This window comes from Neovison vison, chromosome 12 (assembly GCF_020171115.1).
Source record: "Neovison vison isolate M4711 chromosome 12, ASM_NN_V1, whole genome shotgun sequence".
Classification (NCBI taxonomy): domain Eukaryota; kingdom Metazoa; phylum Chordata; class Mammalia; order Carnivora; family Mustelidae; genus Neogale; species Neogale vison.
In genome coordinates this window covers 101,640,861-101,666,305 of record NC_058102.1, presented here as the reverse complement: position 1 = coordinate 101,666,305, position 25,445 = coordinate 101,640,861, and the positions used below count along the sequence as shown (strand labels likewise).

At 54.8% G+C, this 25,445-nt stretch overlaps 2 protein-coding genes across 5 annotated transcripts; one reads left to right on the top strand and one right to left on the bottom strand.

Annotated features, from left to right (window-relative positions):
• Positions 1–126: 126 nt before the first annotated feature.
• TSPAN31 (tetraspanin 31) lies at positions 127–2,871 on the bottom strand. Of its 2 annotated transcripts, none has more exons than XM_044228704.1 (6): positions 2,649–2,871; positions 2,017–2,169; positions 1,674–1,718; positions 1,189–1,320; positions 769–882; positions 127–669 (listed from the first exon to the last, which is right to left on the bottom strand). In XM_044228704.1, exons 1-6 carry the CDS (start codon positions 2,709–2,711, stop codon positions 595–597), a joined length of 582 nt encoding a protein of 193 aa, XP_044084639.1. In that variant the 5' UTR covers positions 2,712–2,871; the 3' UTR covers positions 127–594. The 2 variants fall into 2 exon arrangements, with proteins under 2 accessions (XP_044084639.1, XP_044084638.1); XM_044228703.1 differs by having other exon boundaries at positions 1,674–1,754; positions 2,002–2,169; positions 2,649–2,870.
• Positions 2,872–5,091: 2,220 nt separating this feature from the next.
• AGAP2 (ArfGAP with GTPase domain, ankyrin repeat and PH domain 2) lies at positions 5,092–22,319 on the top strand. 3 transcript variants are annotated; one of them, XM_044228697.1, is made up of 19 exons: positions 5,092–5,503; positions 12,022–12,080; positions 12,659–12,746; positions 12,927–13,012; positions 13,162–13,309; positions 14,289–14,423; positions 14,701–14,810; positions 15,234–15,392; positions 15,558–15,644; positions 15,731–15,835; positions 16,440–16,602; positions 16,788–16,907; positions 18,117–18,245; positions 19,173–19,232; positions 19,464–19,612; positions 19,720–19,810; positions 19,930–20,152; positions 20,272–20,527; positions 20,710–22,319. In XM_044228697.1, exons 1-19 carry the CDS (start codon positions 5,344–5,346, stop codon positions 20,950–20,952), a joined length of 2,571 nt encoding a protein of 856 aa, XP_044084632.1. In that variant the 5' UTR covers positions 5,092–5,343; the 3' UTR covers positions 20,953–22,319. The 3 variants fall into 3 exon arrangements, with proteins under 3 accessions (XP_044084632.1, XP_044084633.1, XP_044084631.1); XM_044228698.1 differs by lacking the exon at positions 5,092–5,503 and adding an exon at positions 6,428–6,517; XM_044228696.1 differs by lacking the exon at positions 5,092–5,503 and adding an exon at positions 9,162–10,326.
• The last annotated feature ends 3,126 nt before the right edge of the window (positions 22,320–25,445 follow it).

The following is a 25,445-nucleotide window of genomic DNA, read 5'->3' as shown; positions in this document are numbered from 1 at the left end:
TTGGAAGATGGAATTTCCCTATAGAATCTTATGAGAGTCTCTCTAGGTCACAGGACCTATATAGGCAAGCAGAGAGCCCCTCAATTGGCAAGAGAAGAAAAGGCACTTAAGTTGTTTCTTTGAATATGGAGTTTAAATGGCTTTTATTTTTATATTCACTGAACTTCCCCAAACCGGGTCCTGCGTATTGTAAGAAAGAGTTCTTGGTGGATTTTTCCCCTGGTTCCATCCCTGATTTACCCTTGAAGCCAGGCCAAGATATGTTGAGGTGGTCTGGCATGTGGAAGGGAAAAGAGGGGAAACATTTCGAGCCAGGAATGACTCCAGACCCCATCCCATTTCATGTATTCCAGGAGCTTCCCATATTCTCTTAGGGAAAGAGGGAGGAAGTTGTTCTTTATTCTTTATGATCTTGTTCCTGCTAAACATGTCAAGGCATACAGCCTGGCTGTTCGGTCATCTTTGGGGGATGTGGCAAAGGGTCTTTCCTTTTTCTCAAACAAAAAGGGCTACAGACCCTAGGTTTTCCCTAAGGGAGGAAGAAAAGCTTAGGGAGAATAGAGAGCAGGAGAGATGTCAAAAGGATCTAGAGTCTTATAGAAAGGCACTGGGGTTAGCTCGAGGATCCTTCTGATTCCGAAATCTCATTGCTAGCCAGACGCCAAGAATCTGTAAAAAGCAAAGGGAAAGAGATTATCAGCAATTCTGAATCTCTGGAGCAAAGCCAGACAGAGAAAGGGTATATATGAGAGAACTGAAGAATGTTACCTCTGTAAAGCTAAAGAAGAGTCCAACACCTCCCAGTATTTTCAGGGCTTCATCTGAATGCTTAAGAAACTTTTCTCCACACATCTGGCATGTGGAGCTCCGGCTCTTACAGATCTGAGGATAAAACACGTATGTGTGTTTAGAGGATGCTGAGTTGCTAAGCTGCCCTGTCCCAACACCCGTGGTGAAAGGTCCCAGAAATTATTTGCTAGTTTGTGATCAGTATCCTACAGACTGAAATCCCACTTGACAAATTCTCTAACATTTGTATCCACACCTCCCTCCCCCTACCAGCATGTGGCCTCAGGGCAAGAGAGCTGCTAGAGAGAGACAATCACATTCAAACTCTTAAGTCTGCCCATTTGGGCATTGCCCTTAACTAGCTTTCCTGCACCGCCCCCCATCTCTGCACCAACTCACTGCAGTGCAGAAAGCGTAATCCTGTTGATACAGGGTTGTAAGGTTGAACAAGCCACAACAATCAAAACTTCTTTCCAGTTCATCCCGGGTCTTGTTGCTCATGACCCACCAAGAAGCATTGATAACATCTGTCTGGAGAATATAGGCAGAGGGAAATCACTGGATGCTGCTGACCTTAAGAATGCTCGTACATCTTGCTCTTAGTTCTGTATCCCAGCAAAGTCAGTCAACATCCCTCAGAAACAAAGGTGTATTATACAGAAAATGATAAGAATCTACCTTGGGTTCTTCTGGAAAATACTCATGGGAAATTGCCCAGGCTTCCCAGAGTAAGAAGAAAACTGAAGAGTCTGGAAGCAGCGGGCCTGCTAAGAGGTCCAGACTGGATGGGGGGTAGTGAAGGGGGGGGCAATTAAAAGGATAGAGGGGGAAAAAAAAAAAAAGGATAGAGGGGAAAACAAGTACTTGAGAGGGCATGCACTTACCTGTTTGCTTCGGTTAATAGCCAGACATGAGCAAGAGATTCCAAACTGGAAGATGAAGACCAAACCAAGGATGATCATGTACTGAGAGGAAGTTATGGGAAAAAAAAAAGTCCTAGATTCTATGTTGCACCTATAATAACCATCTGATGTCATCTGTTCATAGAACTTACAAAGCCATGTTAGTTGAAAACAAAACCATCAGCTCTGTTTCATGAAGTATGGTAAAGGGCAGGGCCAGAAGACATGTCCCCAATATCCTCCAAGTCTATCTCTCAAACATTCCTAGCCAGTTCAGCCCTCCCAAGAGCCCCACTTAAAGTCAGGATACAAAGAATAGCAGTACTTGGTGGTGGTTGACAGCGCCCACCAGTCCAGCCACAGCGATGAGAAGAAGGAAGACTCCCACGGCAATGACTCCTCCGATGATGTGGATGCTGGATACCAGACCCAGACCCTTACCCCAAGCAGCCACTCCAATGAGCAACAAGCCTACCAGCTACAAGAAACAGAGTAGGTTACTTCTCCAAAGAACTCTAGCACAGCCAAAAGCCATATAGGGAGTCTTGGACAAAAAAGAACTGAGTGTGCGAAGGAGAGGAGGTGTATGCGCCCACCAGAGGTCGAAATGGCTGGGATGGGAGTGGGGGCAACAGGGATAGTAGAGTGTGTGAGCATAAAAAAGGAACCTTTAGCTTCATGCATCACTTCTATACTGGAGAAATAAATTCAGAGGAGGGCAGAATGGGGCTTTATTCCCTCAGCTCTCAGTTCATTCCCCCCACCCCCAGACAAACCCTGTGGTCACCGGAAGTCTCCCCTCTTCCCACGGAAGTCCCCTGGAATTCCCTCTCCGCCGGAAGTTCCCGGGAATCTTCCCGGAACCCCCAGTACACCCCGCTTCCCACCGGAAGTCCCCTAGAGATTCTCCCCACTCCTCTTTCCGCCCCGAACCTTCCCCCACTTCCAAAACCTCACCATGTAGACCACGTTGAGAGCGCACAGCGCATTCTTGGAGCAGGCAAAGCCACCGCAAACCATCTCCCCAGCTTTGGGGACCCAAGTGGTCCCAAGGACTTGGGGGGAGGGTCTTGGGGACTGCCTTCTTGGACCCCGACAGCTTCTGTCTCTTTAAATCGAGTCCAGCCAAACCCAATCCTCTGCGCCTGCACCGTCCCACCCCTGCCTCTGGATTGGCGAAACTCGGGGCTAATCCAGGACGTCGGTGGCTTGAATGCCAATCAGTCTGCATTGCGTCACTGACCCGCCTGCTGGCCCCTCCTTAAGATTCTTTATTGGCTGAAACTTAAAACTGGGGGTAGGGCTTCCATAGACTCTCATAGGGACCTGAGCCTAAACTTCAAAACCCCGGATTGAAAGCTGAGCTTTCGGTTGTCGCCCCTGGGAGGGGGCTGATCCGGAGGAGGCGGCTCAGGAGATCCCTAGTGGAAAAGGGATCTGATAGGTCATCTGCCGCTTCCAGGGCTGGGTGAAAGGGCTCCTCCCCTCGAGGGAGCGCCCTTCCCCGCCCCTTTCCCCCTGTCCTGCAGTGATCTCATGATGACGCCATTGTTTGTTGTTATTGCATCACACTCGGGAACACCCGAGGAGCAAAACATCGAGCTTCTTAGCCCGGCCACGGAGGCCCCGGGTTGGGCACAGTAACGTCCAACAAATCGTCACTCATTTGCAGGTGTGTCCACTAGTACACACATCGTTTTTCATATCCCCTCCTAACTGGGTGTGAATATGCTAGAAGTTCAGTGTGAAAAACAGCTGCCTTGAGCCAGGGCATTCCTGTATGTGACAAAGCCACAAGCGCAGACCTGAGTGTGCTCGGTATCTTCAGAGTTCGTGCCTGATCCGGGGCTTGCAAAAAAAAGAAAAGTTAAAGGGAGGGTTCTGGAATATGAATAGGGGAAGGAAGAGTCTCCGCATTTTCACTCTGGGGGTGGGCATAGAGGTTGATCAGTATGCTTATTATTGAATAAATGCTTTTCAAGAAGATGGGAAAAGGCATAATTCCTCTTTCCCCCAAGAGAAACAGTCGCAATGGGAACAACAACAACAAAAAAATCCTCCCTTCAACCCCACAGGATGATTTCAGTTTAATTTTAGTTTCTATGACTGCCGAGGCAGGAGAGTCTGCCAGTCAGACTGCATGGGTTCCAACTCTGCCACTTACCTGCCGCCTAACCTTTGGCTCCTGGTGGCTGTTTTCTCATCTGTAAATAGGGATAAATAACAATACACCTGCCTCTTGGGTTGTTGTGAGAATTGAATGAGTTGATATATGCAGAATACTGAGGACAGGACCTGGCACACAGACAACACTCAGTTATCTTTCATCAGGCTCTAAGTTCCAGTGGGTAATCCTAGCCTCCAATTCCTTTATCTCCAACTGTACAAAGAGTCACATAGGTATAATCCCCTATCCTTCATAAATTAGTATCAAGAACATATGCAGAAGAGACATTTGGCAGGGCCAGAAAGGTTTGAGTCCTGAAACAAAATGATTAGGTCAAATTAGCCACCACCCCCCATATACACCCTGCATCTTCATTCTGTCCTTTAATTCCTCATTCACCTTCTTCTCTTTCAGGTCCTAAATCAAGGGCAAGACAATGGTATTAGGAATAAGGGGAAGTGATTGGCAGGCATCTTGGTTGGGTGGTATAGTGAAAAAGAGTATCAGAGTTGAAATCAGAAGATCTAGACTTAACAAGTGTCCCTGGAAGCTGGCTCAGTGAAGGGAGTGTGCAATGCTTGATCTCAGGGTGATGAGTTGGAGCCCCATGTTGGGTGTAGAGATTACCTAAAAATAAAATCTTAAAAAAACAAAACAAAAAAAGACCTTGACCCATAGATTTGTTTCACCTCTTATTGGCCGCTCTGAGCTTTGGTTTCCTTTCCTGTACCCCTTGGGCCTATCATAAAGACCATATATTTGAAAGTGTGTCCTAAACTATTGTTATAGACAATTATTATGAAAGTAATTGAGAGAGCATGGTGGTTTTGTCAGGTTATAGTTGCTGTTCTCCTCCATAACCTGTTCTCCCCATAACTACCTGGCCTTTTGAAGCAGGAGGTGGTTACAGTGGGGCAACTGACTGAGGAAGTGTTATGGAGCAAGATGTAGGTACACGAGCTCTTTGGATGTGGTGGTACAGAGTGGGTGGTGAGAGTACAATCGCGAGCTGAAATGCAGGACTGCTAAGGGTGAGAGACCAAATGTGTATACATTCCTGTCGGAGTTTGAGACTGAACAAAAATCCGTAGGTCACCAACAGTTTGGGATTACACCCAAGAGATTGGGACCTGGCTTGGCACATTTTCCTAGCACCAACACCCATCTTAATTAGCCACCTCCCACAGGAGGCTCTAGGATGTTTGTTAAGGTCTCTCCATCCACCTGGCTGAGGAATCCTAGGGGCTGGCTGGCAGAGCTCATGGGCCAACGCTAGAGGGGGTGGGAGGTGCAGCAGGTAGTGCTGTCCCAGGCTGTGGGTTTGAAACTCACCAGTCAGGAAGTGAGGCCGACAGACGGAAGGGCGGGCAGGAGCGGGGAGTTCTGGGGCACAGCAGAAGGGGCCTTCTGGTGTTTGGGGACTACGGGGCCATGGGCCTCAAGGCCAGAGGTTGCTGTTAGCCCGGCAAGACAGGTCTGGGCAACATGCATGCCCAGAGACAGCTGGCTGTCGCTGCAGTGAGAGCAGAAGTCAGACGACACGAGGTGGCCAAGCAGTCTCTAAGCCGCCTCAGGAAGCTGGCAGAGAGGGTGGGCGATCCTGAACTTCGGGACAGCATCCAGGCCTTACTGGACAGTGTGCAAGGTAAGAGAAAGGTTAGCTGCTACCCTGGGAGTATTGAGGACCAGCAGGGGCATAGAAGGGTCTGCTGTATCATACATCACTTCCCAACCAGCCATTTCCTAGTCCTCTAGATGGAGCTGGGACCCGGGGGAAGAATATATTTGGACAGGATGGAAAAAAGATATGGGAGGTGTTGTTCTTCCTCTTTCCTCAACTCTGATCCTTCTCCCAGGGGATAAAAAAACAAGTCAGTGCTGAGTTGAACTTCTTGGCAATGGAGAAGTGGGTGAGCATGGGGAAGAGAGGCCGTGAAGACCCATGGTAGACTTGGACCCTGCCTGGGGAGTCCAGGGCAGGAAGCAGTGTGGGGCAGGAGGTTCTGGGACTGGATAATGTGTTCATTCCCAGGACCCACAAAGGATCGGTGACCTCTTGTTCTCCAGCTGTAGAGAGAAACACACACACTGAGATACACCATGCAGAGAATCCCAGGCTCTCAGGCACATGCTATCGCTCAGACTGTATGCTTTGCATAGCCAAAGTGTAAAGAAGTCCCTAAGACTCTTTTCGGTCCCCTCTCTTCCCCATGCTCCTGTTCCTGTCCTTCTCCCCACCCCCAACACATACACCTTCCGCTCTACCTCCTTAGTGCCATTAGAGCAAGTGATGACAACACAGGGAGGAAGTGCTGCCATGGCAACACCATCCGCCACATCCTCCTGCCCACCCCAGCCTTCAGCCCTGTGGTGGGGCCCCAGCAGGAACAGTTTCTCTCTATCCACAGGGCCCCAGCACTAAGGAACTGGTGGAACTGAAAGTCATCTCCAGCCTACTCTCCTCTCATTTACCTCTGAGATGGCAAAGAGCTAGCAAAAGCCAGCTATGTTGTTCCTGAAAAGTGTCTGGGAGAAATACATCCTTCATCATAGCCTGGTCTCCCAGCCGCTCCAGTCTTAGCTGCCTACCTGGGGTGTGGTGGTGGTTCAAGAGGCCATTCTTTCCATCAGGGACACCTCCTGCCAGACCTCTTTGAAGGTAGAGGCCCCCAGACCATAACTTGGGGAAGGAACATTTGGTTTGGGATCCTAAGGGGACAGTCTGATCCCCTTCCCATTGCCTTTCTGAGGCTAGTGTCCTTCTCAACTCCTGTCCCCACCCTTTGCCAAGAGCAATGGCTGACACCTTTCCTACAGCCTCAGTGGGAGGAAAGGCAGACCTAGGGGGAGTGGCCTTATGGGGCCTCCTAGGGAGGAACTCCAATCCCCATCCCTGTAGGAAAAAAAAAGAGGGGGAGGAAAAAGGTTTAGTCCTGGTGGAGGAGTTCTGCTTAGCTCTGGAGGAGGGCGTGAGGAGGGGTGGAGGCTGAAATCTCCCAGAAGACTCCACTCTTCATAAGTGATTTGTTCCACTCCTTCTCTAAGAGTCAGGATTCTGTTCCCACTGAACAGAAAGGAAAACTGAGGCCACCAAAGGAAGGAAGGAAAATTAAGGCAGAATTAGCAAATCTCCTTCACCTTCTCTTCCAGAAAATTCAGAAAAAGTTACTGAAGGGTCCCCTGTCCTGGGAATGGTCTTCCTGGAATGGGGTGGAGAGGGGGCTGCTGACCTCAGGACAGGACCTGAGAGGGATTGGGTACAGGTCCCAAGGAAAACAAAGGGCATCCAGCATCCTGGTTCCACCCCCCCCCTCACCCCCTACCAGGCCAGGCACACTGCGGGCTCCTGCCTCCAAGAGCCGCCCACGACAGCACTTATTATAGTCTCAGCTGCGTCAGGAGGGTGGGATGCCAAATTAGGGGAATGCTGAGACTCCCTGAGTCCAGGGAGGGGTCTCCAAGCCTGCGGGAAGCCCTCCCACCACTCTGGTCCCTCCCTGACAAGTCTCAGCCTCCATTCCCCATTGGCCTACCCCCTTCAACCTTCTCCCCAGGATAGAGGACAGTGAGCCTTAAATTCCAGGGTCCCTAGAAGGTGGTGAACACAGAGCAGACAGACGTTTTCCATTCTCTCTATCTCCTCTTTAACCTTCTAAAAGAGCTCCACCTGGAAAACCTCAGGAGACAGAATGGGAACCCAAAAGAGGCCAGCTCCCACCACAACTGAAGGGGTGCTTATATTCAGGGGTACTAAATAACCCACATGTGGCTAACTAGATGTGAGGATGGTGCATCCATTAACCCCCAATCCCCCGTCAGGTCCCTCCACCCACCATACACACCGATTCTCCTCTCTGCTTATCCCTGCTGATTCGGAGGCACTCTTGGAGCTACGGTTGCTATGGAGACTGGATGCATTTTGGTATGGGGGGTGTCAATCTGTAGACATATTTTTTCTCCTTCCACCTCAAGCTGGAGCCTTTGACTCACTTTTTGGCCTGGGCTCCTGGAGTTCTCGGATCTCTCCCCTCCTAAGACACCCCCCTCCTTCCTACCCTGCTAAGTTCCATGTTTGTCTCCATCCCCAGGGAACACTTTATAAGTTCACTTTGGGACAGTTGCGCTCAAGTCGTGGCCCCATCAATATACTGCGTGTGGGGGGTGGAGTGGGGTGGTCAGGGCAGCTGGGTGATGGGAAAAAGAATGCGTGCAATCACCTGGGGGAGACAAGGGGTCCTGGGAAAGGGATTTGAGGACCTCTCATTTCCTCACTTGAACTTCCCCGTAATTGGCGTTGACCGCTAAAATCACGCCATTTTCCCTGCGGACTGTCCATCCGTGTACGGATTTTTACCCTTATCCCTAAACGCCACACCCAACAGTCGCGTTCCCTAACCGTGGTGCGCTAGGGGAGGGGGCTAGATTGTTGGAGTAGGTGAGTCCAAGTTCTAGGAAATCCAGCCCAGGATTTGGGAGGGAAATCCAGTCCTGGATTTTGCACCGCCTTCTCAGACAGCCGAGCTGGTGGAGAGAAGGTGGGGGGGAGATAGGGTGGGGGGGGCGGGGGGCCGCCTCCTCCTCAATGTGAGGGGAGCGCCCGGACACATCGCGCATCCGGACCGAGCCGAGCCCTGGCGAGCCCCCCGGACCCTTCGCCCGGATCTCACGCCCCTTCCTTCCCAGACCCCAGACCCGTGGGTTCCCACCCCCTAAGGCTTCCCTCCTTCCTCCCCCGCTGGCGCCTGTATCTCCATCCCCAGCATCCTCCCCGCGCCCCTGCGAATCCCCCGCACGACCAGCCTATTAGCTTCCCACCTTCCTACAGACCCCCTCTCCGACCCCCACCCACAGCCCCTGTCCCCTGAGTCCCCATTCCCCGCCCCTGCCTCCCCCGCACCGGTTCTTCCTCTACCCCAGCCTCGGGTCCCTCTTTTCTGCCCCCTTTTCCTCCCTCTCCCCTATTTGCCCCCACTACTGTCCTCCCCGCCCTCCTCCGCCCATCTCGGCGCCCCCACCCAGGCCGGGGCGCAAGGTCCGGCGCGCCTCCCTGGAGCAGCACCAAGGTCCCGGGGCTCCAACGGGGTGGGGGCGCAGGGCGGGGAGCATGGGGAGGGGGCGCCCCGTGTGATGGGAGGGGGGCGCAAGCGGAGGCGGCGGAGGCGGCGGCGACAGCGGAGCCGGGCTGGGGGCTCAGCGGGGTCCGGGGGCTGGGGGCAGCGAGCAGGGCGGCCCCATGGCCGGGCCCCCCTGAGGCAGTCCAGGGGAGTCCCCTCCCCTCCCCAGCTCGGGGGTCTCGGGGCCCCATGAGCCGGGGCGCGGGCGCGCTTCAGCGCCGGACAACGACCTACCTCATCTCGCTGACCCTGGTCAAGCTCGAGTCGGTGCCTCCACCGCCGCCTTCTCCGTCTGCGGCCGCAGCCGGCGCCCCAGGGACCAGAGGTGCGGAGACCGGGGATCCTGGCAGCCCCCGAGGCGCGGAGGAGCCGGGCAAGAAGCGGCACGAGCGTCTCTTCCACCGGCAGGATGCGCTGTGGATCAGCACGAGCAGCGCGGGCGCCGGGGGCGCCGAGCCCCCCGCCCTGTCCCCGGCTCCGGCCAGTCCGGCCCACCCCGTCTCCCCCGCTCCCGGCCGCCGCCTCTCCCTTTGGGCCGCCCCTCCGGGGCCCCCGCTCTCCGGGGGGCTAAGCCCTGACCCCAAGCCCGGGGGCGCCCCCACCTCCCGGCGCCCCTTGCTCAGCAGCCCGAGCTGGGGGGGCCCGGAACCTGAAGGCCGGGCGGGCGGCGGCGTCCCGGGCTCGTCCTCCCCGCACCCTGGCACCGGCAGCCGGAGGCTCAAGGTGGCGCCTCCTCCGCCGGCCCCCAAGCCTTGCAAGACCGTAACCACGAGTGGCGCCAAAGCCGGCGGGGGCAAGGGCGCGGGTAGCCGCCTGTCATGGCCCGAAAGCGAAGGCAAGCCCAGGGTCAAGGGGTCAAAGAGCAGCGCCGGGACTGGAGCTTCTGCCGCTGCCGCCGCCGCCGCTGCCGCCGCCGGGGGAGGAGGAGCGGCAGCCCCGACCTCTGGTGGGGTCGGGGCTGGGTCGGGAGCCCGAGGGAAGCTGTCCCCTCGGAAAGGCAAGAGTAAGACCTTGGACAACAGTGACTTGCACCCCGGACCGCCTGCTGGCTCTCCTCCTCCGCTAACCCTCCCAGCAACCCCGGCTCCTGCCGCTGCTGTCACCGCCGCCTCCGCGCAGCCCACTGGGCCTGCACCTCCCATCACTCTGGAGCCTCCAGCTCCAGGGCTGAAACGGGGCCGGGAGGGGGGCCGAGCATCCACTCGAGATCGCAAGATGCTCAAGTTTATCAGCGGGATCTTCACCAAGAGCACAGGGGGGCCTCCTTGCTCCGGGCCCCCTCCTGGTCCCCCGGGCCTGTCTTCTGGCAGCGGGTCCAGGGAACTGCTGGGCGCAGAGCTCCGCGCCTCCCCTAGTGAGTAGGACCAGGGCCTGAGAACAGGGAGGGGAGGGCACGTGGAATGCTCAGCTTGGGGTGGAGGAGAGGTGTGCAGGGTTGAACTAGGGAAGCTTCTCTCTTGGGTGGGTGGATGAACCACAATCACTCTTCTGTCAAGGCCTAGGGCAAAGACTAAGCAGTCCTTAGTCCTTTTCACGTTAGGGTGAAAAGGGGGTGGGTAGCTACAACGTGGGACCTGAGAGATGACTTGATTTCGGGGGGACACAGAAAGCCTCAGCTTTCTGGGAAAATAATGCCCTTGGCCAGAGTGACTATAGGAAATTACTCCCAGAGAAGCCCCAGACCCCACTTCTAGCCTCAGCTGGACTCTGGGAGCAGGGGAACACAGCTTTGCCTTGCCTAGATGAACAGTGAAGCTGAAGAGGATGAGGAAGCCTCAGCTTCTCCTGAGCACTTGGAGCAGGTGGCATGAGAGTGACCTTGCAGGCAGGCAGTTCCTTGCAGGGGATAGTCTTCCCTGGACTGAGACAGGCTAGTGAGGCAGCGGGAAGGGACTCTTGTTTCTTTCCATGCAGTGAAGGTGGATTGGGCTGGATGGGAGTGCGCGGGGGCTGGAACGTGATGAATACTTGAATGTGAAGTGAGAAGGGGCGGATAGGAGGCTTCACTTCCCCCACTGCCCACCCCGGCCCCACAGCCAAGTTGAAACCCCCAGGGGGCTGCCCAGGAGTGACTCAGGGGGATGAAACTGCTGCAAAGGCAATTCTTAACCCCGGAGACTTGGGAGGGGGTACTGAGAAGGTAGTTTTTTGGGGGAGGGGGGAGGTGTCTTTTTTTTTCTGGGAGAAAGAGTCTAGGGACTCTTGGTGCAGCTTACACTCCCCGGAGGGGAGGCGGGTTCGGAGCGGGGGCGGCCCCCGGGGTTTGGCTCTGGAGCGGGTGGGAGCAGATGGCTCCGGATCCCAGAGTTCCCGCCGCAGCTGCGGCGCCCCGGGAACGTCCGGCCAGTGTCAGGCGCGGGGGCTGGACCCGGCGGGCGGAAGGAGCATCCTACCCCCGCCCCCAGGCCTGTGGCTTCTCTCGGCCAAGGAATGGAACCCTTCCCCACACTTGTTTCAGAGGGTGCTTGTGGGGAGGATATGGGAGAGGGAAGCTTAGGCAAGTCCAAGCTCCATTTCCTGGGCTGTGAAAAGCGGTCAGGGCCACCATGCTGTTGACCTTGAAAAAGGGGAGGGATATCCCTCACCTCAGTTTCTCTCCTGTGAAATGAAGATTGAGGAAGACCCATTCCCTCCCCTGTCCCAGCCCCTTCTCCCAGGATCTGCCTCGGAATCTGAGTCAGACTGGTAGGAAAGAGACCCTCTCCCGTTCTTCCAGAGGGGAAAAACCCGCCACTGTCAGAACCCTGGTCCCTGGTCTGGGGTAGACTTACGTTTAGGGATGTGCTTTAAGGGAGATGCCAACTGAAGTATTTTTGTCTAGCTGGTTCCGTTGCTAAGCAACCACTGAGCGGCAGCAACAGCTGTGGGGAGAGCGGCTAGGATGGGAGGACTGGGGACCACTCTCAAACCTCGCCTTTCCACACAGTTCTCTAGCCCAGGCAAAGTCCTGGGGGTTAAGGGAAGCTGCAAAAGGAGGAGGGGTGGCTGAGGGATGAGGGGTGCTCCTGGGCTGGGAGCATCCTCTCTTACTGTTCCTTTCCTATTGCAGAGGCTGTGGTCAATAGCCAGGAATGGACTTTGAGCCGCTCCATTCCTGAACTGCGCCTGGTAGGTAACCCAGTCCCCTGGTCTGTATGAAGGCTGAACTCCCACCCATCGCACTCTCAACTCTCTCCCCTTCACCTCTTCCCTTCCCTCTCTTGTGGGAATGGGGGATGATTTTCTAGTACTACTGAGAGTCTATCTTCATAGCACATTCCTGGGGTTTGATATATCCTTACCATTTTTCCTTCCTTTTTCCTGTTTGTTCATGGTCCTTGTCCGGGCTTCTCTTTATTTCTGGCATCTCCCATTTAGTCTTTCATGTTCTATTGCCTAGAATTGAGTAAAACTTTCCAACCAGTGTCTAGGGCTGTGATGTTACGCCCCTCCCCCCCTCCCCCAAGCACGGACTGGGTTGCTAAAAATCTTCAGCCTGTGGTCCACTTTGAGCTTGGGATCATTTCTTACCCCACTCACCTGATCTTCCCAAATGCTCTCTTCTGACCAACCATCATCCAGTGCCTTCAGGATCCAGCTTGAATGATTTGACACTGCCAGTCTCTTTGAGTTCTCAGGAGTGTTCAGACCCAACCATTTGGCCTCCTTTTAATTCTCCCAATCTCTGCTCCACAACCTGTTCTCAGGGTGTGCTGGGCGACGCCAGGAGTGGGAAGTCATCGCTCATCCACCGATTCTTGACAGGTTCCTACCAAGTGCTGGAGAAGACAGAAAGTGAGTTCTCAGGAGCCATAGTAAGCTAATGTTTTGGGTCGGGAGTCCAGGATCAATGACTAGGCAGCTGTGGAGAACAGAGGAAAGGATAAAGCCACAATAGTTTGAAATACAGGGAGCATAGGGAAAATTGGTGACCTGTGACCTCTGACCTACTACCACTTCCACCTCTCTGGACAGGTGAGCAGCACAAGAAAGAGATGTTGGTGGATGGACAGACTCATCTGGTGTTGATCCGAGAGGAAGCTGGGGCACCTGATGCCAAGGTGAGGAGTGAGATGTTGGGATAGGCAGGCTGGCTGGGGTCAGCGCTGGTCAGGGGAGAAAGCTCTGGTTTCCCAGAACTCCCTGGTCATAGTGTCCAGAGGAGTAGACTTGTCTGACCTCCCCCTTTTGCTCCCTCACCCCCCGCAAGTTCTCAGGCTGGGCAGATGCTGTCATCTTGGTCTTCAGCCTGGAGGATGAAAACAGTTTCCAGGCCGTGAGCCGTCTCCATGGGCAGCTGAGCTCCCTTCGGGGGGAAGGACGAGGAGGACTGGCACTGGCACTGGTGGGGACACAAGGTAAGGAGGGCCTGGGAAAGCACTGCTTTCGGGGGGAGTCCTTGAGCTGACTGCTCTCACCAACACAGGTGAGAGCTTGGTAAGGTGTGGAAATGGTCACTTGGATTGTAGGAACCCTCCGGAAGGAGCCTCCGTCTCCAACAAGGGAGTCATTAAACCAAAAAAACTTCCCAGGGTCTAAGCAGAGAAAAGAGGACCCTCCAGGAAGACGGGGACAGCTATAGGAGCAATCTCCATTCCTCGGAGATGTCACCTACCTTGCGTTCTCACACCGCTATTTCCTGTCACCACCATGGCAAACACAGAAAATCTCAGGCTCTAGTGTGGATAGAAAGCCTTCTATCTTCCCCTTGCTACAGCTGGGTCAGGCTGACACCTTTCAAAGGAATGTATCTCGAAAAGAAAACACAAACGAAACAGAGAAAATACAGAGGGCAGAAAAGTTTGAGTTCTCAAGGAAGTGATTCAGGGGCTCTCAGATGCCACCAAGTCCAGGAGAAGCTTTTCCAGTACCCACCTGTATGGAGCTGGCTCGACTTTCTGTCTGGATGCCTATCCTGCAGGAGTCTGCTTCCCCTCGCCACTTGCCTCCTGGCTCCTTGATGCGGAGTGGACAGTCCACCTGTTCCCCGTGGACATTCAGCCTTTTCCAAGGTGAACTTCCACTCAGCTCAGGGGTCATTGGATTTGCAGGGCAAGGTGACGGGCCCGTGTGAGTCTCAGCCATTTCAGATCTGGTCAAGAAATTCTGCTCCCCTCTTGGGTATTCTCTGAGGACACATATACAGAGCTCTCCCAGCCTACTCCTCCTGCAGCTGGACTTGTGAGCTGGGGCCCAGTCTTCAGAGAAGAGGGAGATACTCTCTCTTCGCCTGTCCTTGGTGTGCCCAGCCTGGGACTGGAGCCGGAGGGAAAAGCAAGTAGGAAGAGTGGGGAAGTGACGTCCTTGTCCATTCCTGCCCCTCTCCTGTCCCCTCAGACAGGATTAGTGCTTCCTCCCCTCGAGTGGTGGGCGATGCCCGCGCCAGGGCTCTGTGCGCAGAAATGAAACGCTGCAGCTACTACGAGACGTGTGCAACCTATGGGCTCAATGTAGACCGTGTCTTCCAGGAGGGTGAGTATGGTGACTCCCTGCGTGTGTGGGGAGCAGGGAGCTAGGGGCCTGCCTGCGTGGGAGGGAGGAGACATCAGGGAGGTTGGAGAAGGTTTGCTTAATAACCCCATGGTCTTTCTGGGCTGGATGAGCTGCCAAGACTCCAGGTGCACAAAGGCCACGGTGACAATGAAGTTGGGGCCATGTTATCTCCTGGGAAGGTCTCAAAATTGGGCAACAGAGGGTGGTCTTGGGTATCTGCCCTGTTCATGTGTCCTTCCCCTCCCCCTTCCTCCAGTGGCCCAGAAGGTGGTGACCTTGCGAAAGCAGCAACAGCTTCTGGCCGCCTGTAAGTCCCTGCCCAGCTCTCCAAGCCACTCCGCTGCTTCCACTCCTGTAGCTGGGCAGGTGAGTCAGGGTTTCAGGGTCCACAGAGGGGCTGGTAGGATGCAGAGGAGGGGCTGGTGATCCAGGAACAGGGATCGAGTACCAACCAAGGAGGTCGAGGGTGTGAGGGGGGTGTGCAAAGGGAAAGGGCAGTGACACCATTTGTAGAAAGTTCATTGGACTGGAAGTCAACCAGGTTTGAAATGCTGTCGGAATGTCCTCGAGCAAGTCACCTAAACCTCCCAAGGTTTCAGGAAAAGTGTATGGCCTGATACTTGCAAAATGGAAAGCATATGACAGTGAGGAGTTTTATTATGAACGATAATGCAATCAAATCGCGATGAGATCAAGGAATGTCTGGAATTCCTCCTAACTAAATGTAACTATAGCTTGGTGGGGTGGGGGGATCTCAGCTGTTCTGCTGACTCCTTCATCTATCCCCAGGCTAGCAATGGGGGCCACACTAGCGACTACTCTTCTTCCCTCCCATCCTCACCCAATGTTGGTCACCGGGAGCTCCGAGCTGAGGCAGCGGCAGTGGCTGGATTGAGCACCCCAGGTTCCCTGCACCGGGCAGCCAAACGCAGGACCAGCCTCTTCGCGGTATTGGACATGATGACTCCCCCATCCTCTGGCTGGCTGTTACCTGCCCATCTTCCCTGGTCCCTAGACCCCACCGTTGGGCCCCTTTTCATTCATTGCCTTCCCTGTCCTTCCATCAGTAGATCCCTCTCCTTATTCTCTAACTGATGCCAATAACCATTCTAGAATCGTCGGGGCAGTGATTCTGAGAAGCGGAGTTTGGACAGTCGGGGAGAGACAACAGGGAGTGGACGAGCCATCCCCATCAAACAGGTGGGTGGTCCAGGGGCTGGGGGGCAGCCTGGACATACCTGGTCTTGACTGGGCTTTTCTCCCACATGTCTCTTTCCATCCTCCAGAGCTTCCTACTGAAGCGAAGTGGCAACTCCCTGAACAAAGAATGGAAGAAGAAATATGTGACCCTGTCCAGTAATGGCTTCCTACTCTACCACCCCAGCATTAACGTGAGTGGTCGAGATTGGCTGGGCCACACTGGCTGGCCTTGGACACCCTTCCACCTGTACCAGTCTGTGTCTCTGACAAAATTTACCATCACTTCTGGGGAGCCCTAGTCCCATTTTCTTAAGTTCAGCAAACATGTGTTAGGCTCCTCCTCTTCTTCTTCTTCTTCTTCTTCTTCTTCTTCTCCTTCTCCTTCTCCTTCTCCTTCCTTCCTCCTCCTTCCTCCTCCTTCCTCCTTCTTCCTCCTCTTTCTTCTTTCTTTTTAAGATTTTATTTATTTATTTGACAGATCACAAGTAGACAGAGAAGCAGGCAGAGAGAGAGGGGGAAGCAGGCTCCCCACTGAGCAGAGAGCCCGAGGCGGGGCTCGATCCCAGGACCCTGGGATCATGACCTGAGCCGAAGACAGAGGCTTTAACCCACTGAGCCCCCCAGGGGCCCCCAGGGAATGCTTTCTGGAGGAAATAGTACTGGGCCAAATCTGGGGAACCCATCCCCTAGAAGCTCATCTGAACTCAGTCCTCTCCAGGTCCTCTCTAGCCCATACTTCCCAACACCACCAAGGACCTCAGATTTCCCACACTCTCAACCTCTGTACCCCTCCAGGATTACATCCACAGTACCCATGGCAAGGAAATGGACTTGCTGCGAACAACTGTCAAGGTCCCTGGCAAGAGGCCCCCAAGAGCCATCTCTGCTTTTGGTCCCTCAGCCAGCATCAACGGGTTGGTCAAGGACATGAGCACTGTGCAGATGGGTGAAGGTCCTGGTGAGTGGGGCTCATGGCGGAGAGGCAGAAGAGTTGCCAGAGCTGGGGAATGAGGTGGGGTAATAGGGAAGTGGAGGCTGGGACTGGATAAGCAGGAAGGTGGGTGATAAAGAGGGACTACATCAGAAATGTGTCCCATAGACAGAGGGGCTCACTGAAGCTTTATCTTGTTCCCCTTCCAACAGAAGCCACCACACCCACCCCAAGCCCAAGCCCCAGCCCCAGTTCCCTGCAGCCACCACCAGACCAGACATCCAAGCACCTGCTGAAGCCAGACCGGAATTTGGCCCGAGCCCTCAGCACCGGTCAGTGAGGACCCACCCTCCATCCACTATCTTCCAGATGAGAATGGGATGTGGGTGGGAAAGGAACTTGTGGTACAAGCTTGGAGGCTGGAATCAGTGCATGAGCAGACACACTGAGCGTCTACTGGGGGCCAGGCACTAAGCTCAGTCATACCGTGATTATCATAATGGTTAACACAAGTGGGTTCTAGAGCTAAATGGATAGAACTTAAATCCTGGCTTGCCACTGGGCAAGTTACTTGACCTCTCTGTGCCTCAGTTTCTTCATCTGTCAAGTGGAGATAGAGGTTGCTTTGAGGATTAAACAAACTGAGAACACTGTCTAGCACATAGTCAACCGTCAGTATTTGGAGTGTTTGAAGATATATATATATGGTATATACATACATGTATATATACACACATACATAGGTAGAATATGTATATACAGTTGCAATTTACAGTTTACTTACTGTAAATATTTATATACATATGTTTGTGTACATTTTAATGTTTATATACAATTATTTATTTATATACAATTCATATTTATATACAACTATAATTATATGCAATTACTTTATATTTATATATGGTTTTATATATGATTTATATTAACATTACAGTATTTATATATAATTACAATTTACGGGGTGTCTGGGTGGTTCAATGGGTTAAAGCCTCTGCCTTTGGCTCAGGTCATCATCCCAGGGTCCTGGGATCGAGCCCCGCATCAGACTTTCTGCTCAGCAGGGAGCCTGCTTCCGCCTCTCCTCTGCCAGCCTCTCTGCCTACTTGTGATCTCTGTCTCTGTCAAATAAATAAATAAAATCTTTTAAAAAATTACAATTTACAATATACTTATGCCAATATACTTATGCACACACACACACACACACACAAGTAAACTGTAACAGCAATCCTCACAGCAACCTAGAGACAGAATGGAGAGAACGTCACTACAACCACAGGTGTAGATTATTATCCCCATTCTAGGGATGAAGAAACTGAGGCTCAGAAGATTAAGTGACTTGCTCAAGGTCTCAAGGCCAGGATCTGAGTGCAGGTCTGACTCTAAACCACTCATCTGCCCACCTCCCCAGGCATGATCGAGGGGGACCTCCTGGAGAGGAGGGGAACCAGAGCTAGTTCAGGGGAGGAGACAGGCTTGGAGAAATCAGGAAATCTGTGGAGGGGGCAACTGAGGCAGCTGTGTCCCTCCTTCCTAAGACTGTACGCCATCTGGAGACTTGAGCCCCCTGAGTCGGGAACCCCCTCCTTCTCCCATGGTGAAGAAGCAGAGGAGGAAAAAATTGACAACACCGTCCAAGACTGAAGGCTCGGCTGGGCAGGCTGAAGGTGAGGCCCTGGTGGGCAGTTCCATTCCCACCCCGGACCCTCACCCCCAACTCCAGATCCCTGGCCCAGCTCCTGCAGGAGGAGGACAAGTGCCTGAGCTGAGTGCTTGACTATCATTATCATTCTGCACATAACTTAGTGAAAAATAGAAGAAGATCCCTCAGCTCCTGTCCTTCCTCCCATTCCCCAGGCAATGCTTTTCCCCCAGTAGTTCCCAGTCCTGCCATTCCCACACCCAATGACTACCATTGGTCTGTAGCTCCTGCTTCCTCTCTTAATGACCCACTAGTTTCTCCTCTTGTCCTCAACCCCATTTATCATCCCAGGCCCTGCACCCAGAACCCCCTGTGGCCCTCAGTGACTCAGCACCTGACTTCAGTGTCACCCATTGACTCCTCAGCTCCGGGACTCGGTGACCACCAGGCCCCCGTTCCCAATAGCTTCTCATGATCACCAAGCTCCCCCAACAGCCCTTGACCACAGTGATCCCCATTCCTGCCCTCAGTGACCTCCCAAGGCCCCTGAGACTCCTCTGGAACCCCACGACTCCCTTGTCCCAGGCCCCTGACTAAACTTCTGTCCCCTTTACCTGTGTTCACTCGGATCCTGATCATCCCTTCCCTCCCCAGAGACCTGGCTCCTCACTGGTCATGATAACTGGTCCCCACACCCTGCTCTCTGCTGGGTGCTCAGACCCAGGTTCCAGATCTGCCTACTCTCATGGCTCTTGGCTTCCGCTCTACTCTGCTCCGGGGCCACTGACTTTAGTTCTGCTTTCTCTCCCCATCTGTCTGTCCTGCTTTGTCTCTGGCACTCTGTCACTATTTCTCTCCATCTCTCCATCTGCCTCTCTTTTTCTCCTTTCTTGGTCTCTTTCTCTGTTCTGCTCTCCATTCTATCTCTATCTCCTTCGCTTCGGGAAACCAGCCAAGCGCAAAATGTGGAAACTAAAATCCTTTGGTAGTTTAAGAAATATTTATAAAGCAGGTAACAAGTGGGGAGCTGGGAGGGGCGCTCAGCTGGGGTGCAGAGGGGTGGGGGTACCCCTGCCTTCCCCTGCATGTGCTCGGGCTTCCTGCTCTCCCCCACCTTCTGCTTCCCCAACCCCTCTGCCCCACTCCCAGGGGCTTGGGATGGACATCAGGGGGGAAGGGTTTGGGGAAGGCCACCCCTGTTTGAACTCCATCCCTCATGACTCCATCCCATCCCCCCACCCAGAGGAAAACTTCGAATTCCTGATCGTGTCCAGCACTGGTCAGACGTGGCACTTTGAGGCCGCCAGTTTTGAGGAGCGGGATGCCTGGGTCCAGGCCATCGAAAGTCAGATCCTAGCCAGTCTGCAGTGCTGTGAGAGCAGCAAAGTCAAGGTAATGGGTGGGGGGTGAGGGTCGCGGCGAGCAGAGGTGAGTGTCTTGAGTCTGGAGAAGGGCTCAATACAAGGAAGAGTCAATACAAACCCCAACCCTTTCTGCAGCTGCGCACAGACAGCCAAAGTGAAGCAGTGGCCATCCAGGCGATCCGGAACGCCAAGGGGAACTCTATCTGCGTGGACTGCGGGGCTCCCAGTGAGCTCAAGGGGGCAGTGGAGGGGTCTGGGAGGGAGTGTGGTTCGCTGGGGTTGGGGAAGCCTGGGGTGCCCATGCTGCCTGCACGGCAGGGAAGCTGACCTCTGCACTCCCTCCAGACCCCACGTGGGCCAGTTTGAACCTGGGCGCACTCATCTGCATCGAGTGTTCTGGCATTCACCGGAACCTGGGCACACACCTGTCCCGCGTTCGCTCGCTGGACTTGGACGACTGGCCTCGGGAGCTGACCCTGGTGCTGACGGCCATTGGCAACGACATGGCCAACCGCGTGTGGGAGAGCGACACGCGGGGCCGCACCAAACCCACGCGGGACTCTTCGCGGTACGTGGTAGGGAAGCGGGGCGCTTAGGGTGTGCGGATCCCGAGAGGTTACCCGCGTGAGGGGCAGAGGTCCTGGGTGGGGGGTCTAGAGCCCTTCCTGTTCATCTCTGGTCTTGTAGGGAGGAGCGTGAATCATGGATTCGCGCCAAGTACGAGCAGCTGCTGTTCCTGGCACCGCTGGGTACTTCCGAGGAACCGCTGGGCCACCAGCTGTGGGCCGCGGTGCAGGCCCAGGACGTGGCCGCCGTTCTCCTGCTTCTGGCCCATGCGCGACACGGGCCGCTCGACACCAGCGTGGAGGACCCGCAGCTTCGCTCCCCCCTTCACCTGGCAGCCGAGCTCGCCCACGTTGTCATCACGCAGCTGCTGCTGTGGGTGCGTGAGTGAGGATTGGGGTAGGGGGTTTTGGAGGGCTCCCGCTGGGAAACAGCCAGGCGCGGGGGAGCCTGATGTCCCTAAAAGGACCCTGGAAGCGGGCCTGGAAATTCTGGGGAGACGGCTTGCGGGTGTCGGCCCTATGGGGAGTCTTGGTGACGCGGCCGTCTCTGTCCTTCTAGTACGGCGCGGACGTGGCCGCCCGCGACGCACAGGGCCACACGGCGCTGTTCTACGCCCGCCAGGCTGGAAGCCAGCTATGCGCCGACATCCTTCTCCAGCACGGCTGCCCGGGTGAGGGCGGCAGCACCGCCACCACCCCCAGCGCAGCCACCACCCCCAGCATCACAGCCACGCCCAGCCCCCGCCGCCGGAGCAGCGCCGCCAGCATGGGTCGCGCCGACGCCCCCGTCGCGCTGGTATAGTTGCCCAGCGGGAGAGACTCCCCCACTCCCACACGGGCCGGGCACGACCACATCGGGCGGACCGCTGGACAGATGCACCCCCTCACCTCTCCAATCCGCACCCCGCCCCACGGGAGCACTTCTTTCCCCCACGAGGGCACAGCCCCCACGCCTCCCAGAAGACACAAACTCACCTCCCTCTCCCCAACGAGGCATGGAGACCCCAGCTCAACACGCCCCCTCTCCACCGTTTCCACACTCGGATTGCTCTGGGTCTACCCGCTGGGTGTCTGTGGAAGCAGACCCTCAGTCGCGGTACCGGCTCCTGGGAGCTTGGATTTACCCGCTTGCGCCCCCTAGGGGTGGAGGGGAAAGACCCAGTCCTGCTTGTGCTCGACAATCCCAAGGCGGGAGCACACACCCAGGCTGGCTCCTGGGGCAACGCCACGCCAGAGGGAGGGGTTAGTACATGGGAGAGCTAGCCCTGGGACTTGGGGCCAATACCGGGGACCCCACCCCTTCCATGCTAATCTCACTGCCCAGTGAAGGGGGAAGGGCAGCGAGGGGCAGGACCCCTGCTGCCCAAGGGGGTAGGGGGGTCCCCAACCCTTTCCGTGAAAGGGACCATGAGGAGTGGAAATCAGGACGTCCCCCCACACCCACCCATGGATGGAAGCTAAAGGGCCGGGGGAGCCAAGAGCCTGGGTCCCTCCTCACTATTCTCTCGGGAAGGAGAAGAGATGGAGCAGAGCGGGCTAAGGGGACAGGGGAGGGACCTTGTAATTTATTGCTTTGTTCCCCAACAAGGGGGCGGGGGCGGGCAGGGACTGGGGAGGGCGTTTCAGGGTAGGGGAAGCCAGGGGTGGGCAGAGGGTGGGGTGGGGTGGGGGTGCTCTCGGGTTGTGAGTGTCTGTGACCGTGACTGCGTACCTGTGACTGTGCAGCGCCCGTGGTGATCTGGGGTAGGGGGCACCCCTGCAATGGGACCCCTCCCCCACTATTCTTCCTGTCCAGCCCCTCCCTCCCACTGGAGCAGCTCCAGACCCATCCCTCAACCCCATGATCCCTCCCAGCCAGGGCTAAGAGGATGTGAGGTGGCTGGGAGGGTTTCCAGGCCTCCTTCCCCATCCCCAGGAAGGGGGTGGTGGGGTGGATTTACCTGGCCCTGCACTGCCTCCTTTAATCAATCCAGCCCTTGGACCGTCTGTGTCAGTGGTTTCCGGTCTTTTTTTTTTTTTTTTTTTTTTCTCAGCTAAAATATTTTGCAAAGGACCAGGTAATTGGGGAGGGGAGAGGAACGGGGGCAGAGGGAAATGCCCTCATCTCCTCTGAGGCAGATGGTGTGACTCTTCTTCAACAGCAATTAAAGAGGAAGTGATTTTTGTCTAGGGGGGAGCTGCTGGCTTTTTCTTGAAGAGGCGGGTCAGGGAATGGACTTGGTCAAGGTGGGAAACTGGAGGTGGGAGAGGGCTCGCAGAGGGTGCCCCTGCTGGAGCTGGTGGCAGGACATCAGCTGGTAGGTCAGATACTTCCCCCTGTAGTGAAAGGTCAGAGCAAAAGTAGGGATCCAGGAAGCTGAAAAGTCCATGACTCCCAAAATGACCCCCTTTCTGGGAAGGAGCTGGGGTGTGAAACTTAGAGGAGATGACAGGGGAGGGGGCTGCTTGGAGAGGGGGAGAAACTGGGCTAGCTTTGGTTGAGAGGAGGATCTTTGGAATCAGATCTGATTTTAAAGCCGGGCCTTCCACTTCATGGCTAGGTGGCCTTGGGCGGGTTACTTTGGTGGCACCTGTTTATTGGTAATCTGAACCATCTGTTCAGAGGGACCTGGTGAGGACTACAGCACTGGCCATGGAGGACTGCCCTAGGGACCTGATACCAGAAGTAGAGCTCATTATGGTAGGAGCTGGGAAATCTCACAACCACACAGGTCCCTGGTGTTCACATACTTCATGTCCAGCTGATGGAGTAGACATCTGCCCCCCTCCATGTCCTCTAGGCCACTGAGGCCAGTGGTGCCCCCAACAGCTGCAGTGCTTCCTGGTTCAGCATGAAGCCCATCCTGCTGTTTCTCGTGGGCAGCAGAAAGTGTTTGCTCTAATAGAGGGGCTGGCTGGAGTGGCACTGGCCAGCAACCAAAGCAGGCTGGGCACAGCCACATGTCATTCAGTCAATGGCCCTGAGTCTTCTGGTAGAGCCTCTAGTAGAGGCTCAGAACCTCCCACCCCACAACAACAGACAGCTGCCGGTGTGCCATCAAGCTAACAAGGCGCGATGGCAGCAGTGCGCCCGGGTCCCAATCACGTGGAGGCCCTCATTACCCAGGATTCTAGGATGGGGACCACCCAGCACAGCAGTCCGACATAGGGAAAGGTGAGCTCAGGGATGCAGGTGCAGTGACATGTACAGAGGCAGGTGTGTATTCTGGGAGGGCAAATCAAAAGAAAGGGGGAGGGGAGTGGGGGTGACACGCCTGGATGGCTCAGTCGATTGAGCGTCCGACTCTTGATTTCAGCTCAAGTCAGGATCTCAGGGTGGTGGGATTAAGGCCTGTGTCGGGCTCCTTGATGGGCATGCAGCCTGCTTGAAATTCTCTCCTCTCTCCTCCTGCTGCCCCTCCCCCGCTCCCTCTCTTTAAAAAAAAAAAAAAAAAAGGGAAGAGAAGGAATTAACCTCAGGTAGAACACCTGGCTATTCCCTCTTTCAGCTCAGAGACCCTGGACTCCCGCAATCCATCTCCACTCTACTTCTTGGTGGCAAAAGTTCACTATCTTCCTCAGAAGCTTGAGTGTGAGAGAGTTTGTGGAGGAAGCAAGGGCCCCAGAGAGCACAGAATTACCACAGGGAACCGCAAGCCAGTGGGGAGTTCCTTTCCTTTCAGCCACTGAAGGGTGGTCAGGGAGTCAGCAACCCCACTGCAAATCCCAACACTAAGTTAATCCACTGGCTGTTTTTTTTTAATCATTGGCTCCCTCTTGGGCTTTGTGGGAAATGTGAAGGGTGGAGAGTGTGGGATCACAAAACGCCACGCTTTCCGGGTTTACACAATAGGACTCTAGAAGGAGACTCCTGGCGAGGGCGGGGGTTACTGAGGAGAGCTGCTGCCCTTTCACACCCACGCCACCTTCCCAGCTCACCTCGGGTTTCCTCACCTGGATTCCTGCTGCCCCACCTCACCCCCACTCTTGCCACAAACCGTTGCCACACACCCTGCTCCCCTCTTTTTGTTTGCCTTAGCACAGCTGGGACAGACCAACGTTCTCCATGGGAGTTTCACTAAAAAAGGAATTTCCTATTGAAAGTACAAGATTATTCCACTTAGTGAGGTTTCCAGAACTCCATGTCTATCCTCATCAAATTCCAGTGTAGCTTCAGATCAGCTTTCGAGATGCCTTTAAGACTCTTGCCTCCAAGGACCATCTAGTGTCTTCAGAACTCAGGAGCTGGTTCCTGAGAACTTACCCAGCACTTTCTGTGGGTCTGGTGCTGTGCTAAGAGCATGAAACACACAGTAGGTTCCGCTCAGTACTCAAAACCACCATCGGAGACCAGCGTGATTATCCACAACTTACCCAAGAGGAAACAGAACTTGAAAAGATAACTCTTTCACAGCCCCGCCAAGTAAAGAGAGGAGTGAGGATTTGAACCCAGCACTCCAATTACAGCTGCCCGTGAGCCATGTCTCAGATCTTGCACTGGGGAAGCATTCCTTCCCTGCAAGACCCCCAAATGGACCTGAGGAAGCAGGGTTTCACAAGTCTTCCCTTTTACAGTTCTCCATAAAACAATGTAAGCATAGCGTGCAAAATAAGCACCCACTGACTTCAGAAAGAAGAGGGTAGGTCTCAGACAACTTTCTTCAACAACAAATGAATCTCACTTTGACTTCTGGAGACCCAAGAGTTCAATGGGCTCCAGCTTACCTGGGAGTCGGTGCCATCTTCAGCAGGAAAACTGTACCTCTCAGAGATCGAGAGCAAGACAAGAAAAGGGGGAAGTGAGGGCCCCTGTGTCTGCACCTGGCAACAGGGAGGAGATGGACAGACCTACCCAGACCCACCTGGCCTGGGCACAGTCACAGCTGGAGTAGGCAGGCACTGGGCCTGGTGAAATGACTCCGTGTGGCAGGCGGGCACGGGTGCAGGAGGCCAACAGAAGCCGCAGCGCACTGTGGTGGGCGGCACACGAAAAGTTACTTTTCAAATGGGGTAACTCCATGCTGTGCACCCCACTTTCCAGATGTGAAGGGGGAAAGAAGGAATAGAAAGAGGAGGAAAAAGAGGGACAACGGAACTACAAGTGCTTCAGTCCTTGGCATGTCAGTGGGCTTTGTTTCTCTGTCCTGGTCTCTTCCTGTGTGTCCCAGTCCCCACTGGTGCCACCTGGCAGGGGTGGGGGTGGAGCACAGAATGGGATCAGAGAGTGTGCACCCCACCCTGAGGAGAACACGAAGCCTCAGGTCTACTAGAGCCCCGGCTCCACCCACCCCTGAGAAGAAAACACAGATTGATGGA